The 14,234-nt window shown below is 41.9% G+C and overlaps 2 protein-coding genes across 2 annotated transcripts; both read right to left on the reverse strand.

The window, feature by feature from the left end:
- Positions 1–528: 528 nt before the first annotated feature.
- Positions 529–10,589, reverse strand: spa17 (sperm autoantigenic protein 17). Its single transcript, XM_062386290.1, has 6 exons — positions 10,311–10,589; positions 9,835–9,914; positions 9,647–9,707; positions 6,660–8,479; positions 3,300–3,501; positions 529–1,832 (listed from the first exon to the last, which is right to left on the reverse strand). The coding sequence occupies exons 1-6, from the start codon at positions 10,462–10,464 to the stop codon at positions 1,777–1,779; spliced, it is 2,373 nt and encodes a 790-aa protein (XP_062242274.1). The 5' UTR covers positions 10,465–10,589; the 3' UTR covers positions 529–1,776.
- A 492-nt stretch (positions 10,590–11,081) lies between these two features.
- On the reverse strand, positions 11,082–13,869 carry LOC133951972 (uncharacterized). Its single transcript, XM_062386233.1, has 10 exons — positions 13,753–13,869; positions 13,323–13,628; positions 13,139–13,192; positions 13,024–13,059; positions 12,777–12,893; positions 12,654–12,678; positions 12,509–12,549; positions 12,370–12,420; positions 12,151–12,263; positions 11,082–11,240 (listed from the first exon to the last, which is right to left on the reverse strand). Exons 1-10 carry the CDS (start codon positions 13,799–13,801, stop codon positions 11,109–11,111), a joined length of 924 nt encoding a protein of 307 aa, XP_062242217.1. The 5' UTR covers positions 13,802–13,869; the 3' UTR covers positions 11,082–11,108.
- Between the last annotated feature and the right edge of the window lie 365 nt (positions 13,870–14,234).

The raw sequence follows: 14,234 nt of genomic DNA on the forward strand, positions 1-14,234 counted from the left end.
AAAGAGACAGGAGAATGTGGCCATGTCACCTCTGGGACTGAGTAGGAGAAAAAAAAGAGAGAATAAGTCCACGTGAAAACCCATAGAGGCTGTTTGTGAGAGGGAAGCGGAGGAGGCACGTCAGCCTGAGAAGGAAGTGCTCTGCAAAACCGCTGAGAGCAGGACCCATGATTGTACCTCCACAGCTGGTGACACAACCACCAATCTGTGTGTGTGTGTGTGTGTGTGTACACGAGTCTGACAATGAAGGATTGCAGTGGGATCTGCATGGCAGGGGCTGTGTTCTTCCTGTGTGAAAATCCATGTGCAGTTTGAGTGTGTGCCCTGTGCTGTATGGCTCAGATGTGTGTGGGCGGGCTGAGTGGGAACATTGGCAGACTGAAGACGCTCTAGCCTGTTTCTCATAAAGTGAACAAGACGGCCTGGGCGTATTAAGCAACCACAATGTTATTCCTTTGTGATATAAACAGCCTTATTGCAGTGAAGGTACCACATGTATTGCAAAACATTTGACGGGTGCATAGGAAATACTCTGTGGTGTTTTTATTATAGGATGGAAGCATTTGATGGATTAATACATCACCAGCAATATATTTATTTAAATTGCCTGATCTGGGTATATTAGATGTGCACAGTTCTTATGTTATGAATGTTTCAGCGTCATTGAAATCGGCTCTTTCCAATCAGCAACTGGCTTTCTGCAGCAATATTGCAGGAACAAGAGAAAAAGAAGAAATGAGCCGTTTGTTGATGTTCTACCGTCCCCCCCCCCCCCCCCCAAAAAAAAAAAAAACAGTCAACATAAAATAAACTGTACGAAACAAACATCCTCCCTGACAAAACCCCTTCACTCGGATTAATGAAGTTTAAAACAGACATGTCACCATATATTTAAGGTGGATTTATTTGTGCGATGCCATGACTCTACAGCAAAGATAAGCAAGTACTATGCAGTTAGATTTAAAGCAAGAAAGCTTTGCAAACAACAGGATATTAATGTTTTTTTACATAGGTCAAACAATTCAAACCCAGCAACACAACAATAGAGCATATTGAACCAGTGTGTCAAAAAGGTAAAGCTGTACCAAATGTATCTGGAAAGAAAGAGTAGTTAATTCATGCTGTTGTGGAAGATCAGATTTATAGAATGAGATCAAAATGAAAATGCAATTGCAATCTCAGAATAAATACAACAAAAGTAGCTTCTCTAGTTTTGATATTTTTGAAGTTTTAATAATTTTTGTGAGCAGGTCGAATAATAAACCTTGTTTGAGATCCAAGCACACGAGAAAAAAAACGCAAAATCTGAAATAACTTAAGCCACAGAGTTCAATCAGTCTAATGCTGATGATGCATACAAGGTTTATACACAGATGGTATGAACTGATCCTTGCGCAGTAATCCCTGTTTAGCATTGAGAGGACACTCATTTTCACGTTCACAGATCATCATCTAAAAACTAGCACACTACCAGAAGTTTCACAAGTACATGCAGTGAGTTGCAAATTCTGGGTCAAAGACATCCGCACTGATGAGGCTGCTGGAGGAGCCGAGGAGGAGTGTTGAAGTTCACGAAAATTCACTGAGGACACCCTCGAAACTGTTCATTTTATTCTACTGATAATTTGCGTTGAAAAAAAAAAACAAAACACGACTCCTGGGACAAAAAAGGTGTGTCTGAAAGCCAGACCAGTCAGCTGACGCCATCGCCAGCCATCTCCCGCTGCCTTGCTCCCCTCCCCCTCTTTTCTCTTCATCCAGGTCAGGGCAGGGGTGTCACTGCTCTGGCACAGATGTGTCGTCGCTCTCTACTGCCCCCGATCCTCCTGTCGCTAAAACGAGAGAAACAGGCGAGGCGTGACCGCAGAGCCTGGAAAACAACAGTTCCTGTGTGCGCTTGTCTAGGTTGAACAGTGTGATACAATCAGAAAACTGACATGTGGGCGGATCTTTTGTAAAAAAAAAGACAGAACCCTTGATCAAAACTCAATATTGAGCTGCTACTTACGGATGAGTCATTTTCAAGGAATCTTTCTAGAATACGGTTATATTGAAGTGGAATTGACTCTAAGATTTAAAGTACGGAGTTCAAACTTTCAGGGTGGCGGCTAACATAACCGATGAGCTTAAAAAAAAACATACACTCCTTAATGTGAAAAGGGGGTCTACCCCAATGGGAGGTACTGTGGACCCTCGAATCCACTTCGACAGGCCCATTAATTCTGCTCGGCCCTCAGACGCGTAAGTATACCGTACCTAAAGCACCTGGAGCTATAAATACTTCTACAAAAGCATGCGAGGCGACTGGCAAATGGGTTAGGGAGAATCATTGACACAGATTCCTTGTCTCAGCCACATCCCCAAAGAAAAAGCGGCTGTCTTACAGGGAAGTGAGACATTTCGAGGGATGGGTCTCTTAATGCCTACTCCAGTTTACATGTTCTTGGTGGTTCAAGTTAAAGAATAAATATATCGGGTGTAAATGTGAGGTTATGAGCTTTAATAGTTTTTATTTTGTGTTGTTTTTGTCTCCAGATATGTCCTGGAAAGATTTTGGTTTGTATCAGCGTGAAAACATATCTAAGTGCAACCGTTTGCTCGTTTTGTAATCATCAACATTACAAGGAGACACCAGAAAAAACATCTTAGGACTGATTGAATCCTCAAACCACTCAGTATGTCCTAAAACATCCTAATGTTTTGGCAATGTAACTTGACCTTTTATTAATCTTAACCAACCGCTCGTGTACATGTTTTCTCTCTGATGATTCGACACCACATCGAGAAGAAGATTCATTTAAAACCACTTTAACGGAAGATTTAATTGAAAGATTCAATCATCTGTTGCTTGAGTCCTCATGGGGCAATTAAATGAGTCACTCGTTTTTGTGTGGCATTAATCACATGTGGTATTAACCATAATGGGCTCTAATCGGTGTATTTAATTGTCTATGGCTTTTAAATGGGCTTCTTTCCTGTGTTTAAAGGTTGTTTTCCTGCATCCTGCTCAAGTGTTCGAAAACAGAGAAAGGATTGGCCCCACTCTCGTCTAAAAATGGAACATTGGTAAAATCAAAGAAGACACATGCTCTGGCGCAACATGGAGAATTTCCTTACAACATCCTACTAAACAGCAGAACTGCGCAACTTATGCTCTCGATCACTTACTGTATGTCACCTACTGTAGCTACACCTCCTGATGGGAGCAGCTCCTACCATCCTTAAAGTCACTACCCATAATGCCATCGTCACAATGGCATTATGTGACCTAGTCTTATCCCTCGTCCTACACCACTGACCTGTGTCCCCCCGGCTTCCGTTGAGCACATCCCCGGTGCTGCTCACCTCCTCCCCTTCCGCTTTGTCCTCGGGCTTCATCTTCTTGCGGGTCATGTGGCCCCGGAAGCCGGCCTGGATCTTGGCGGCAGCCCTGTTGGCCTCTGGGTCATCCAGTGGGATGTCCATGATGTCCTCCTCCTCCTGGGGCCGACTGCACTCCTCCTGTAGGACAGCATATCAAACAGTGTTCTCATCCTTAACAGATTGTGAACTTCTTTTGTAAAGCAATGAATGTGGTTGTTGTCATGTGTATAACATGACTCCAGTGGATGCTCTCTCGAGGCCAGTAACTGACATTTAACAGGAATAATTTAAATGCTCTCCCTTTCTCTTGTTGTCATAAAAATCTATAAATACACTGCTGGAGGAAACATGTCTGGGACGGACTGTTTTGTGATTAATTACCATGGACTGTAATTCACTGTTGAAAAATGATGAACCAGTAAAAATACGACTGCAGTCAACAGCAGCAGCTCATCCAGAGACTGAAAGTACAGCATCCGCTGTCCCACAGGAAACGTGGAGAGGGTGGGCGCGGGGAGAAATCCTGGCTTGTCATAAAGTGGCAGTGGAAATAGTGGCGAGGCTGTCGACGAGTTATGTAAACACCAGTTCTCGATTGTGTGGCAAAAAAAGGATCGGCTACACCCCGGGCTTTTGCTTATAGAAACAGATTGGCATTTCACACAAAGGCAGCTCTCAAAACAAGCCCACCACCATCCCACTACCAGTGCTGCATGTCTCCAGTGAAACCCCTCCAGTGTAGGAGTATGACCACCCACCTGTTCAGCCAGTGTTCATTAGCCTCTGTGTCTGACTGCTCCCTGAGCAGCCACAATCCGGCTGCAGCAGAGATGCAGGATTCTACCAGCTACACTGCATCTCAGGGGGCTTGTTGGTTTTATTGCCTCAGGGTCCTCTTACGTGAATTGATATAAAATATTCGGATAAAAATCTCAGGTAATATTAACCATGTGAAAAAAGCTTAAAAGCCTTTAGAAAATGTGGTTTTACATTCTCACTTCTCTGTAAAGAAATAAACCCCTTGTCATTCATAAACACATCAATTGTCAACATTAACTCTCGTGAAGCGACAGTCTGAGGGACAACCGAACACTAAAGCATTAGTACCTAAAACGTGAATGGAAATGAAAGAGAAAACGTCTTTAAGAAAGTTAATATGAAACTTTTACTCACATTATGACAGTCCATGTTTGTCAGAGATGACTTCAGTCTTCAGGTGAGCTGACCTAGTACGACTTGTGCGCTTCAATTTCTACGCGGACCCAGCAAAGCTGTGTTTGAACGAGTCTCCAGTATAATACAGATGCCTCACTGGCTTTTTACTAACAATCACTGTATGTTCAGGAACACCCGCTCACGCACACGGGGAGAGAGAGAGAGAGAGAGAGAGAGAGAGAGAGAGAGAGGGAGGGAGGAAAGGAGAGAGAGATAGCGAGAGCGAGAGGATGGGAGAAAGAGGGAGGGAGGAAAGGAGAGAGAGAGACCTCCTACAAACATGACAGCATGGGTTCCATCTTTTCAGTCTCATTAGGTTGCTGACCTACTGTGTTCACATGACTGTAACAAGCCTTTTACAGACTAGCAACCACCAAATACTAATATGCCGAAAAAGTGATTATTTCACTGATTTAAAGTTTTAAATCACTTGTTTCAATAAAACACTTTTGAAACAAGTGAAAAGGATAGAATTAAAGAGTCTAGATACCAATAAGGAAAACGCAAAGTGACAACCGCACGGATTGAGCATCGTAGAAACTTCACAAGTTGCAGTGTTACAATAATAAACAGATGACCAACAGAGAAATACTATGCAAAAGCCAGATGGTCACGAAACAATAATTGCTGACTATCAAATTCTACTATTAGTGTGAAAATAAATAAAGTGTAAGCATCTTGGACTGCTTTACACTAGGAGGTGTTATAAATGTATTAGAGTCAGAGCGAGCGCGCAGCCCTCTCCATCCCTCTCCATCCCAGCTGGTGTGGCCGCCCACACTCCTCTGCCAGCCACAGAGACAAGACGGGGAGGGAGAGGAACAGAAAGTATTTATCTGAGTTATTTCTCTGACATTAAACGCTCTCCCACTGGTTTGCTAATCACTCAGACAATATGCCGAGGTATCCTGGGGCCTAATTTCACTACGCTGACACCCTTTATTAATCAATTCACTTTGGTCATTTGTAGGAGTGATAAACTCCAACAAATTGAGTTTTACTGAAATCAATCGCAGCTGTCTGCACATATTAGCCAATCATTAGCATATAAAACACAATATTTATTTAGTTTGCACTTATGAGTAAAAGGTGTACAAGTTGAAATAAAAAAGACTTAGAGAGGATTCTGAGAAACTGAAGGTAGGTCACTGTGAGAGTAGTTGGCCTATATTCTGCACCATTGTGTTCCGGCTGAAATAAATTCTAAGCCAGAGCACACATCCGTCCACTGCATTTAGAAATAGAGAAACCTGCTCTTTTACTGTCTAATGAGTCAGTTAGGAAATGATATTAAAAGGTATGACTGATACAGATGGTGCCTAGCAACTATCAGCATCATTAATTCTGCGATGACACTAGCAGAGAGCAGGATGGTGAGGGGTTACCATGGTAACATTCTCAGTACCCCTGCCTACACTCCCTCCCTGTGAGTGTTCGGAGTGTGTTGGTCCAGACAAATCAGACGTAGCTAACTGTGGCAGCAGTGTGTTAGAAAGAAAATGTTAAAGGCCTGATTCGCAAGACAAATCGCTCAGTCTGTTTTTTATGAAGACAGGCTGCTGAATTGAGTTTCAATCTGTGGAGGCCGTGCAGGCTCCCAAGACGGGAGTGAATCTGGCAATAACAAAGCAAATGTATTACAGTTTTATGAGCATGCGGCAGAATAAAGGCCCTTACAGAGCATTGTGAGCAGAAATGCAGATAATGCTGAAGTTTGAGACCTAAACTACAGACTCTGCACAGCTCAGTTCGGGCGATGTTCAAAGTTTGTCAGAGCAACTGCCACACGTCATCTAGACTCTAGATGACGTGTGGCAGTTGATCTAGAGGATGTACTAATTCAGGGATATTTTCAGTCACCTACCCCTGAGAGCCCAGGGGAGAAAGAACAAATGTGAGGGGCATTGTTGACTTGTCCTTGAAGGGTTTATTTATATAGGCTACTGGAGACAAGAACGGGAACAGAACAGACTGTAACCGGGCTAAGACATCTCTGCATGACGACTGTAGGAACTTTTAAACTCTGACTGCTGAAGAAAGTGGAGTATATTCGAATATATAAATAATATATCAAACTTTACCTTGTCAGTGCTCTTCTTCTCCTCTGTCTCTTGTGTGTCTGTTGCAGACGCGAGTGGTATTTCATCTCCTTGCTGATCAGCATCTGTCACATCTGTAACATGAGCGATGTCGATGCTCTCCTCTTCACACTGTGCATCACTCATTTTCTCCTCTTCTGCAACTTTTTCTCCTTCCTCTGATGTGGTCTCTTTTTCTTGCCCTGTATGCTCAGGCCAGGAATCTACACGCGATCCCTGATGCTCCTCCGTTAGATGCTGTTCACTTGTTTCGAAAGTCTCAGTCTCTCCCACCGTCCCTGCTGTGGCTGCATTAGACGGGGTTACTTGTGATGAAAGGTTTTCTGCACCATCATCATTAATGTCTTCATCCTCCCCCTCTATATAACCTTCTGTATGCCTGTCCTCTTCATCTCCTACAACCGTGTCTGTCGTCTCCTCTTTTTTTAATTCAGCATCATTTGACTCTGTCTCTGTCTCAGAGACCTCACTCTGGAGAAATGTCGCTTCTCTTTCTTTCTCCTTATCGTCAGTTGTATCATCAGTTTCATTGTTTGTGTTCTTTTCGTCTGTTTCGGTGGTGGGCCGATCAGATGGGCTGCTGTTTAATTTATCTTCTCCCTTGTCTTCATCGCCGTAATTGAAGTCAGAGTCATTTGTGGCCACCTCTTCCTGCATAATATCGGATTCTTTCAAGTAACTTTCCATTTCCTTCCCATCAGACTTCAGTTCTTTTTCGGCTCCCCCTGTTTCGGGTTCATCTTGGTGTTGTGGAACAGGTATACTTTGGTCTGTCGACACTGCAGTAACCTCCTTGGGCTCCTCTCCCTGTTGCATTTCTAATATCTCATTCTGTGACACCTCTACTGAACCCTCTTCCTCTGGCTGTTTCTCCTCAGCCTCAGTAATTTGCTGAGCCCCTGGAACATCTTCAAAGCTAATCTCAACCAATGAATCCTCCTTTGGTACACTATCACCATCTAAAACACCCTCGATATTAGCTAAACTTTCATGTGTTTCCCAAGAGGAAGCTTTAGTCTCTGTTTCCACCTCCTCCTTTGTTTTTTCTGCCTGATCTTCTGCTTCTTGTTGATTATCCTCAGGGGTCTCAAACCGAGACAGGGACGATTGTGCAACAGTTTCCTCTGGCGGTGGTTTAAAGCTTTCCTCTTCATCGCTGTGAGTTTCCTTTTCAGAAGTGGCTCTTTCGTCTGTTCCTCCAAGCTCTGTCGCACAAATGTCCATGTCAGCAAGTCCAGAATGCGGAGAGATCTCGATTGGTTTTTCTCCTCCAGTATTTCCCTCTTCTCCCGAGTCTTCAATCTCCTTCTCTACAGCAGCAGCTTCTTGTTTATCGTCCCCATTATCTTCTGTCACTCCTAACTCCTGAGCACATACATCTACGTTGGAAAGCCCACTGAATGATAGCATGTCAGCGGATGCAGACTGAGGTACATCTGGGTCTGGAGCTGAGCTGATATCTTTTTCATTAGCTGCCCTTCCATCTTTATCAAGTGCATGTACTGTTGGGTCTTTGTCCTCCTCCATCCCACGCTGTTCATCTGACTGTACAACGGCAGGAGGGGGGCTGTTGATTGATTCTCCTTCTGAAAGTCCCCTTTTCATTGAAACACTGTAATTCTCTGCAACAAAGTGTTTTTCTTCTTCTTCTTCTTCTTCTTCTTCTTCTTCTTCTTCTTCTTCTTCTTCTTCTTCTTCTGTGGTTTCAGTTACATCCCCCTCTTCAGAGACTTTAGGTTGTGTGGTAGACAGATCCGAGGCTTCTGCTGAATGACTTGGTTCATTTGCAGTGTTGGACTCATCTAAAAAGAAATAAAAGTCTTCAGGTGAAAGTCAAATGATGCTGATTTTAAAAAAGAGGAGACGACAGACACAGTTGTAGGAGATGAAGAGGACAGGCATACAGAAGGTTATATAGAGAGGGAGGATGAAGACATTAATGATGATGGTGCAGAAAACCATTCATCACAAGTAGCCCTGTCTAATACAGCCACAGCAGGGACGGTGGGAGAGACTGAGACTTTCGATACAAGTGCACAGCATCTAACGGAGGAGCATCAGGGATCGCGTGTAGAGTCATGGCCTGATCATACAGGGGAAGAAAAATAGGCCACATCGGAGGAAGGAGAAAAAGTTGCAGAAGAAGAGGAACAAATTTGATCAATGACATAAGTGAAGGTAATGCTTTTCAAAAAACCATGCGTTGTCATCTCTGTTGCCTCTGTGATCCTCATCTGGAACCTGTCACTGTCGGGCTGTCCTGATCTCTCCTCTCACGCCTGCAAACCTTACAGTGCTTCAGATACTGAGCTGCTAGTTCTGGGTCTCAATTCCACAATGTAGTCCTCTTTAGAAATCTTTGCAATGAAAACACTGAAGCCTGCGATTGGACCACACTAGTATCTGTATTAACAGCCAAGCAGGATATGTTTTCACCCCTTTTGATCTGGATCAGGGAAGATCAAATATTTGTTTTTCTATTGCGAGATGGAGCTTTTTTCCGTATTGTCATTGATGTCTCCGAGAATAATTCATAGATCCTGACAGTATGCTTAGAGGCCTGATATTTATGAATGTGCGGAATTCGGAGCAATTCAAAACCAAGGTCCAGACTTAGTGAATATAAATGTGGTTTCATGAGGGGAATGTTAGGCCTTGGGGGAGGTTTGCACTCTACTAAGTACCATTTCAGGTATTTTATGGCCATTAATTGTTGTATGCAGGTAAAAATCTCAGAGCAGGTTTTGCTGCGGAGTCATCATGCAGGGATATAACTGCAGTTATACGACTTGGCTTGTATACTACTATACTGTAGGTGACAGCTGTGTCTACAGAAAAACCTCATACCAAATGACTCCGGTTGTTATAATTTTAGTAATAGACTTAAAGATGTTGTATTCATCTCTACGTGTCGCTATTCTTTCCCTAATGATCTCCCTCTCCTGTTGATCCTCCTGGCTGTTGGTAGCAAATAAGGTGAGACTCACTTGGACTTGTGATCTCTGGTGGAGGCTCTTTCTCAGGATTTGCCTGTCAGGGTGAAAATAACAAGAAACGTGTGCTGGTAAGGAGAGACTCACTAATAAACAGAGGATAGTTTATTGAGGTATGGTGAGCAAAGCAGATGCAGTGTATGTACTGTAGGTTGATCTTATACCTCAGAAGCCTTGAACGCGTGGTTGTTGTAAAACCTGTCCTCCAGTTTAGCAGCCCACTCAGCCGGGTCCATCCCACTCTCTTCAGGAAAAGAAAGAAGAAAATATATATTTGACAGCATCTTATTGCAGCACGATTCTGCCACTTTTATGAAAATAAAATCCCTTAAATCATCATGGTGAAAGACTTTCTCGAAATAATGACTTGCCCACTCAAAATAACTCCTTAGGAACTCAAAATAAAGGCTTAGTATGTCATAATTTATGATTTATTATCTCATAATTGCGACTTGCTATCTTATATATATGACTCTTGACTTTTTAATCTCATAACTATGACCTACCATCTCATAATGACGCTTTAACATCTCATAATCTAGATTTTATTTTTAATCTCATAATTTAGACATAGCATTAATCCTTTTTTTTTTTTGTCTTTCCCTGGCAGAAGTGGGCTACCATACAAAAGTGGAGTTACCTTCTCTCTGCTCAAGCAGAGCCTTGAAGTAGTGAGCAGCATATTGAGAGATGTCCTCAGGCTGGTCTCGTAAGATTTCCCGGACTAGTCCTTCCAGGATCGAACCGAATCCCCGAGGGACCCGCAGGTGGGTGTTGGAGAAGGGAACTGCCATGTTAGCGATAAACGGGCCGGAGAAGTTTGTTTACTTTCTTCCCCATTTGCAGCGTAGAAGAAGAAGAAGAAGAAGAAGAAGAAGAAGAAGAAGAAGAAGAAGAAGAAGAAGAAGAAGGAGCGGCTGGCGTTAGCTGGTTAAAGAATATACCGGTAACTTAACGTCTAGTGTTTATAGTCACCACACAACACGTAAACTGCTTCGATACATATGTTAAATCAGAACCATTAAAACCAGTTACTTATAACTGTTACCTGAAACAACCTGTAACTCGTGTCCACCTTCACATTGAACTGCTGAAGATAACAACGGTGGACGCTCGGTTGACACTGGTTCCTAGGCAACGACTCAAACTACGGAGGCCGACAAGGCACACGTTATTGTAAAACTCAAACTGTTTATTTGATATAATGTGGGAACTGTCTTTTATATACCTTTTTATTTTAGTTCTTAATTTTTCTTGCCATGGATTTTGTGAAGCGGTTGGTAAACATTGTTTACATAAGTGCTAGACAAATAAAGTTATTATTATTATCATTATTATTATTATTTTTGCAGGTACATTTAAACACAGCACACAGTAATAAGGACACAAGAAAATCGCTTTATAATAACAAGATCAGTTTATTGAGGTGTATTTCTGCTCAGGCATATGTGATGACTGCATACTCGGAGCTGGAGCTCATCTGGCGGCTGACCTCTCTGGGCAGGAGCACGTGCAGCCGGTCAGCTGATCGCGAGGCCTGCAGGTGAGGCGCCGGTTCCCCTCTCCACCACTGGTGCAAAACAAGCAGAAACAATGTGAACTCCTGAGATGTCCTCCCATCGTGCTCTCTCATGACATCACCAGAGACAGTAAAAGTGGTGGGTGTAGCCTGTGTTTAACAAGTGACACGAGCATATTTATGTTAAGATACGATTCCACTCCTTTCAAAACGTGTTTGAGGTTTGGTTTGCAGTTGAAGCTTGCAGTCTGCAAGTAGGTAGAGTGTTGTTTGTTTAAAATGTGGACAATCTAATTCGATACCTCTGCAGGGAATCATGCTTTCATGAAGTATAGGCTTAGGTTTTATTTTAACATTTGTGAAACATTGTGATTCAACTACAGGATTATTTTAAGAGCCATATTAATGGATCGTTCCCCTGAGAAGAGAGTTTATTTTAACATATGTGATATATTTAACTTGGATAAATTGACATGTCTTTGTGACTGTTTATACAAAACTGTAATTATGAAATGCATATGATCGTACAAAAATGTACATTTATGATTAAAATCAATCAAAACAAATGTTAACATTAAGGGAAAATGAACAGATAACTTTATATTTTTTTAATCTTTTGTTTTGCAACCCCCAATGCACTTATGCTCTATGTGTAATAGCTCCCATGTTAACCTATGCTGCGATTCGGCTGTAAAGTAATGGCTCTTTCATTTAGGATGATATAATCTGGCTAAACGTAAATGGTAAATTATGTAGCACATTTCTATTCCTGATGATCACTAAAAGCATTTTATAGTACAGTCGTGCCTCTGTACGCACACCAGCTTTAGATTCATAATTGTGATGTAAGGTTTCAACGACATGCTCAGATCAGAATGGAGAACAGTAAGCTGTCCTTTGAATTCATGATTCATCAAGGTGAATGTGATAAACCAGTGTATCTGGAAGTCCTGTCCCTCACCTCTTTCTGATCTCCAGGAGTCAAGTAGCCAACCTGAGTGAGCTCTGGCGTACTGACGCCTCGGACAGTGATCATTATGTCAGCATATGGAACTTCAGTGTCGCTGTCATCGTCTGTGCCAAATATATTATACAGTTAATCACAGATTCTCACTTGCAAACAGTGAGGATGTGTCTCTCAGGTTACACGTGTGCTGTTGCTCTTCCAGAGGGGATTTACCTGGTGTTGGAATTCTCAAAGTCACTCTTTCATTTTGTGTGGACATTGACCCTATGGGAATATGATGGGTAAGAATGACAAGGCTGCATTGGATGGCAGGAATTCTTACATTTTATATTGTATATTTTAAACTGTTTACCCGTCACTGGTGAGGAAACAGAGTGAAGTGGTAGTGTTGAGCTGAAACGGCAATAGATAACGAAATAACTACCGAAGAATCATAGACTTCTTTAGGGTTATAAGATACAGGTTTACCCAAACAGAAATGTGTAAATTGCACTCACCCTGCCCTGGAAACAACAGGCTCCCCTGCAATGTGTGAGATTGTTAACACAATGACACAGAGATAGAAATAACATATTCAAATCGAATTTATCATTCCGTGTGTTATCTAATTTGGTAATCACCTTTATCATTCCAGCTCTGTCTGATCTGGTTTACAAACAGGTAGGCGGCCAATGCTGCCAAAATTATGGCAACAGCCACAGTTACTGTTACCAAAACCTTAATCCCTGTGAACTCTCCTGTTTACATGGGAGAGAAGAAAAACTGTGTTAAACTGGGCTGTATTTGGTTTAAAGACAGCTTTTACTTCTGCACATAATTATTCAAGAGACAGACATTATCTATGTTAAGGAACGCGTGCTATCTCACCTCCATTTGAATCGTTTGGCTCAGCAGGAAGGGACACTGAGAAATATAGAACAAAGTATAAAAGTAATGTAAATATTTGATATGTAAAAAATATTGTAATTTCTGAAGAACTCACAGTTTTTACTGTCTGTCTTTGGGGTAACTGTCCAGTGTGGGGCCTTGGTTTGAACTGAAAAAAAGGAAAAAAATGACATGTTAATGAATCTACTTGTTATTATAAGATTAGTTTTCTCACCTCTGTTTTATATGGAAAATCTATCTTATTTATCATTATATTTTCAAATAATGATTTAGTCTACCTTCCAGTTGCAGTAAAACAACACGCTCAGTTTTTTGTGGAAGTTGAGGGTCTTCCGTGTCTTGCGTGTAGCAAGTGTAACTCTTATTGAGGTCTTCAGCGGACACATTTGACAGAAGCAGTGATAGTGTGCAAAACCTGCTCGTGCTTAATGTCCCCTGACAGCGGGAATTATCAGATTCTACGCTCCAGCAGCCTCGAACAAATCCAGTGGAGCAGTTGTAGGTGCAGTTTAATGTGAGAGTGTCTCCCAGCACGACTGCCAAGAATTCAGTGGGAGTCTTCATATTAACACAGCTCACAAAATCTGCAGAGAGAGAGAGAGAGTATAATTTGATGTACTTTACACAAGCTATTATTTTACAACAAACAAAGAGCTTTTTCAGAGCCTTATTCAATAGATAAACAATGCAATGACAAATAAACTTTACCTTGTGTCAACCAGAACAACAGCAATGTGAAATGGACTGAGATCCCCATCGTATTTCTGGTTCCTGATGTCTTCAAAAACCTGCACTCAAATATCTTGTGCTCCTCAGTTTGCTGATGCCTGCACCTGTATAGCTTGTAAATACCCACACATATGCACCAACTTTGGGGAAGGGTACAGGAAGTGGTATTTGACAGGATAAGTTTCCACTCATTGCACTTGACTTCCTGCAAAATAACATTTCAGTTGAAAGCATTGAGCTCTAAAGCTTTTACTTCTAAATGTTGGTACACTAACATTTAAATTACCAACATCTGCGTATTTATTAATAATGCAAAGAATACATTTTGCACCTGGCTTGGAGAAAAGATTCTGTACCTGATAATGTGGTTTGCACATGTATCTGCAGATGCACCATCGCAGCTCATCACTGCAGAGGATGTCTGACATTCACTTTTATTTTTTTAAATCCTCAGCCTTTAA

The sequence above is a fragment of the Platichthys flesus genome, chromosome 4 (genome assembly GCF_949316205.1).
Source record: "Platichthys flesus chromosome 4, fPlaFle2.1, whole genome shotgun sequence".
In the NCBI taxonomy this organism is placed as follows: domain Eukaryota; kingdom Metazoa; phylum Chordata; class Actinopteri; order Pleuronectiformes; family Pleuronectidae; genus Platichthys; species Platichthys flesus.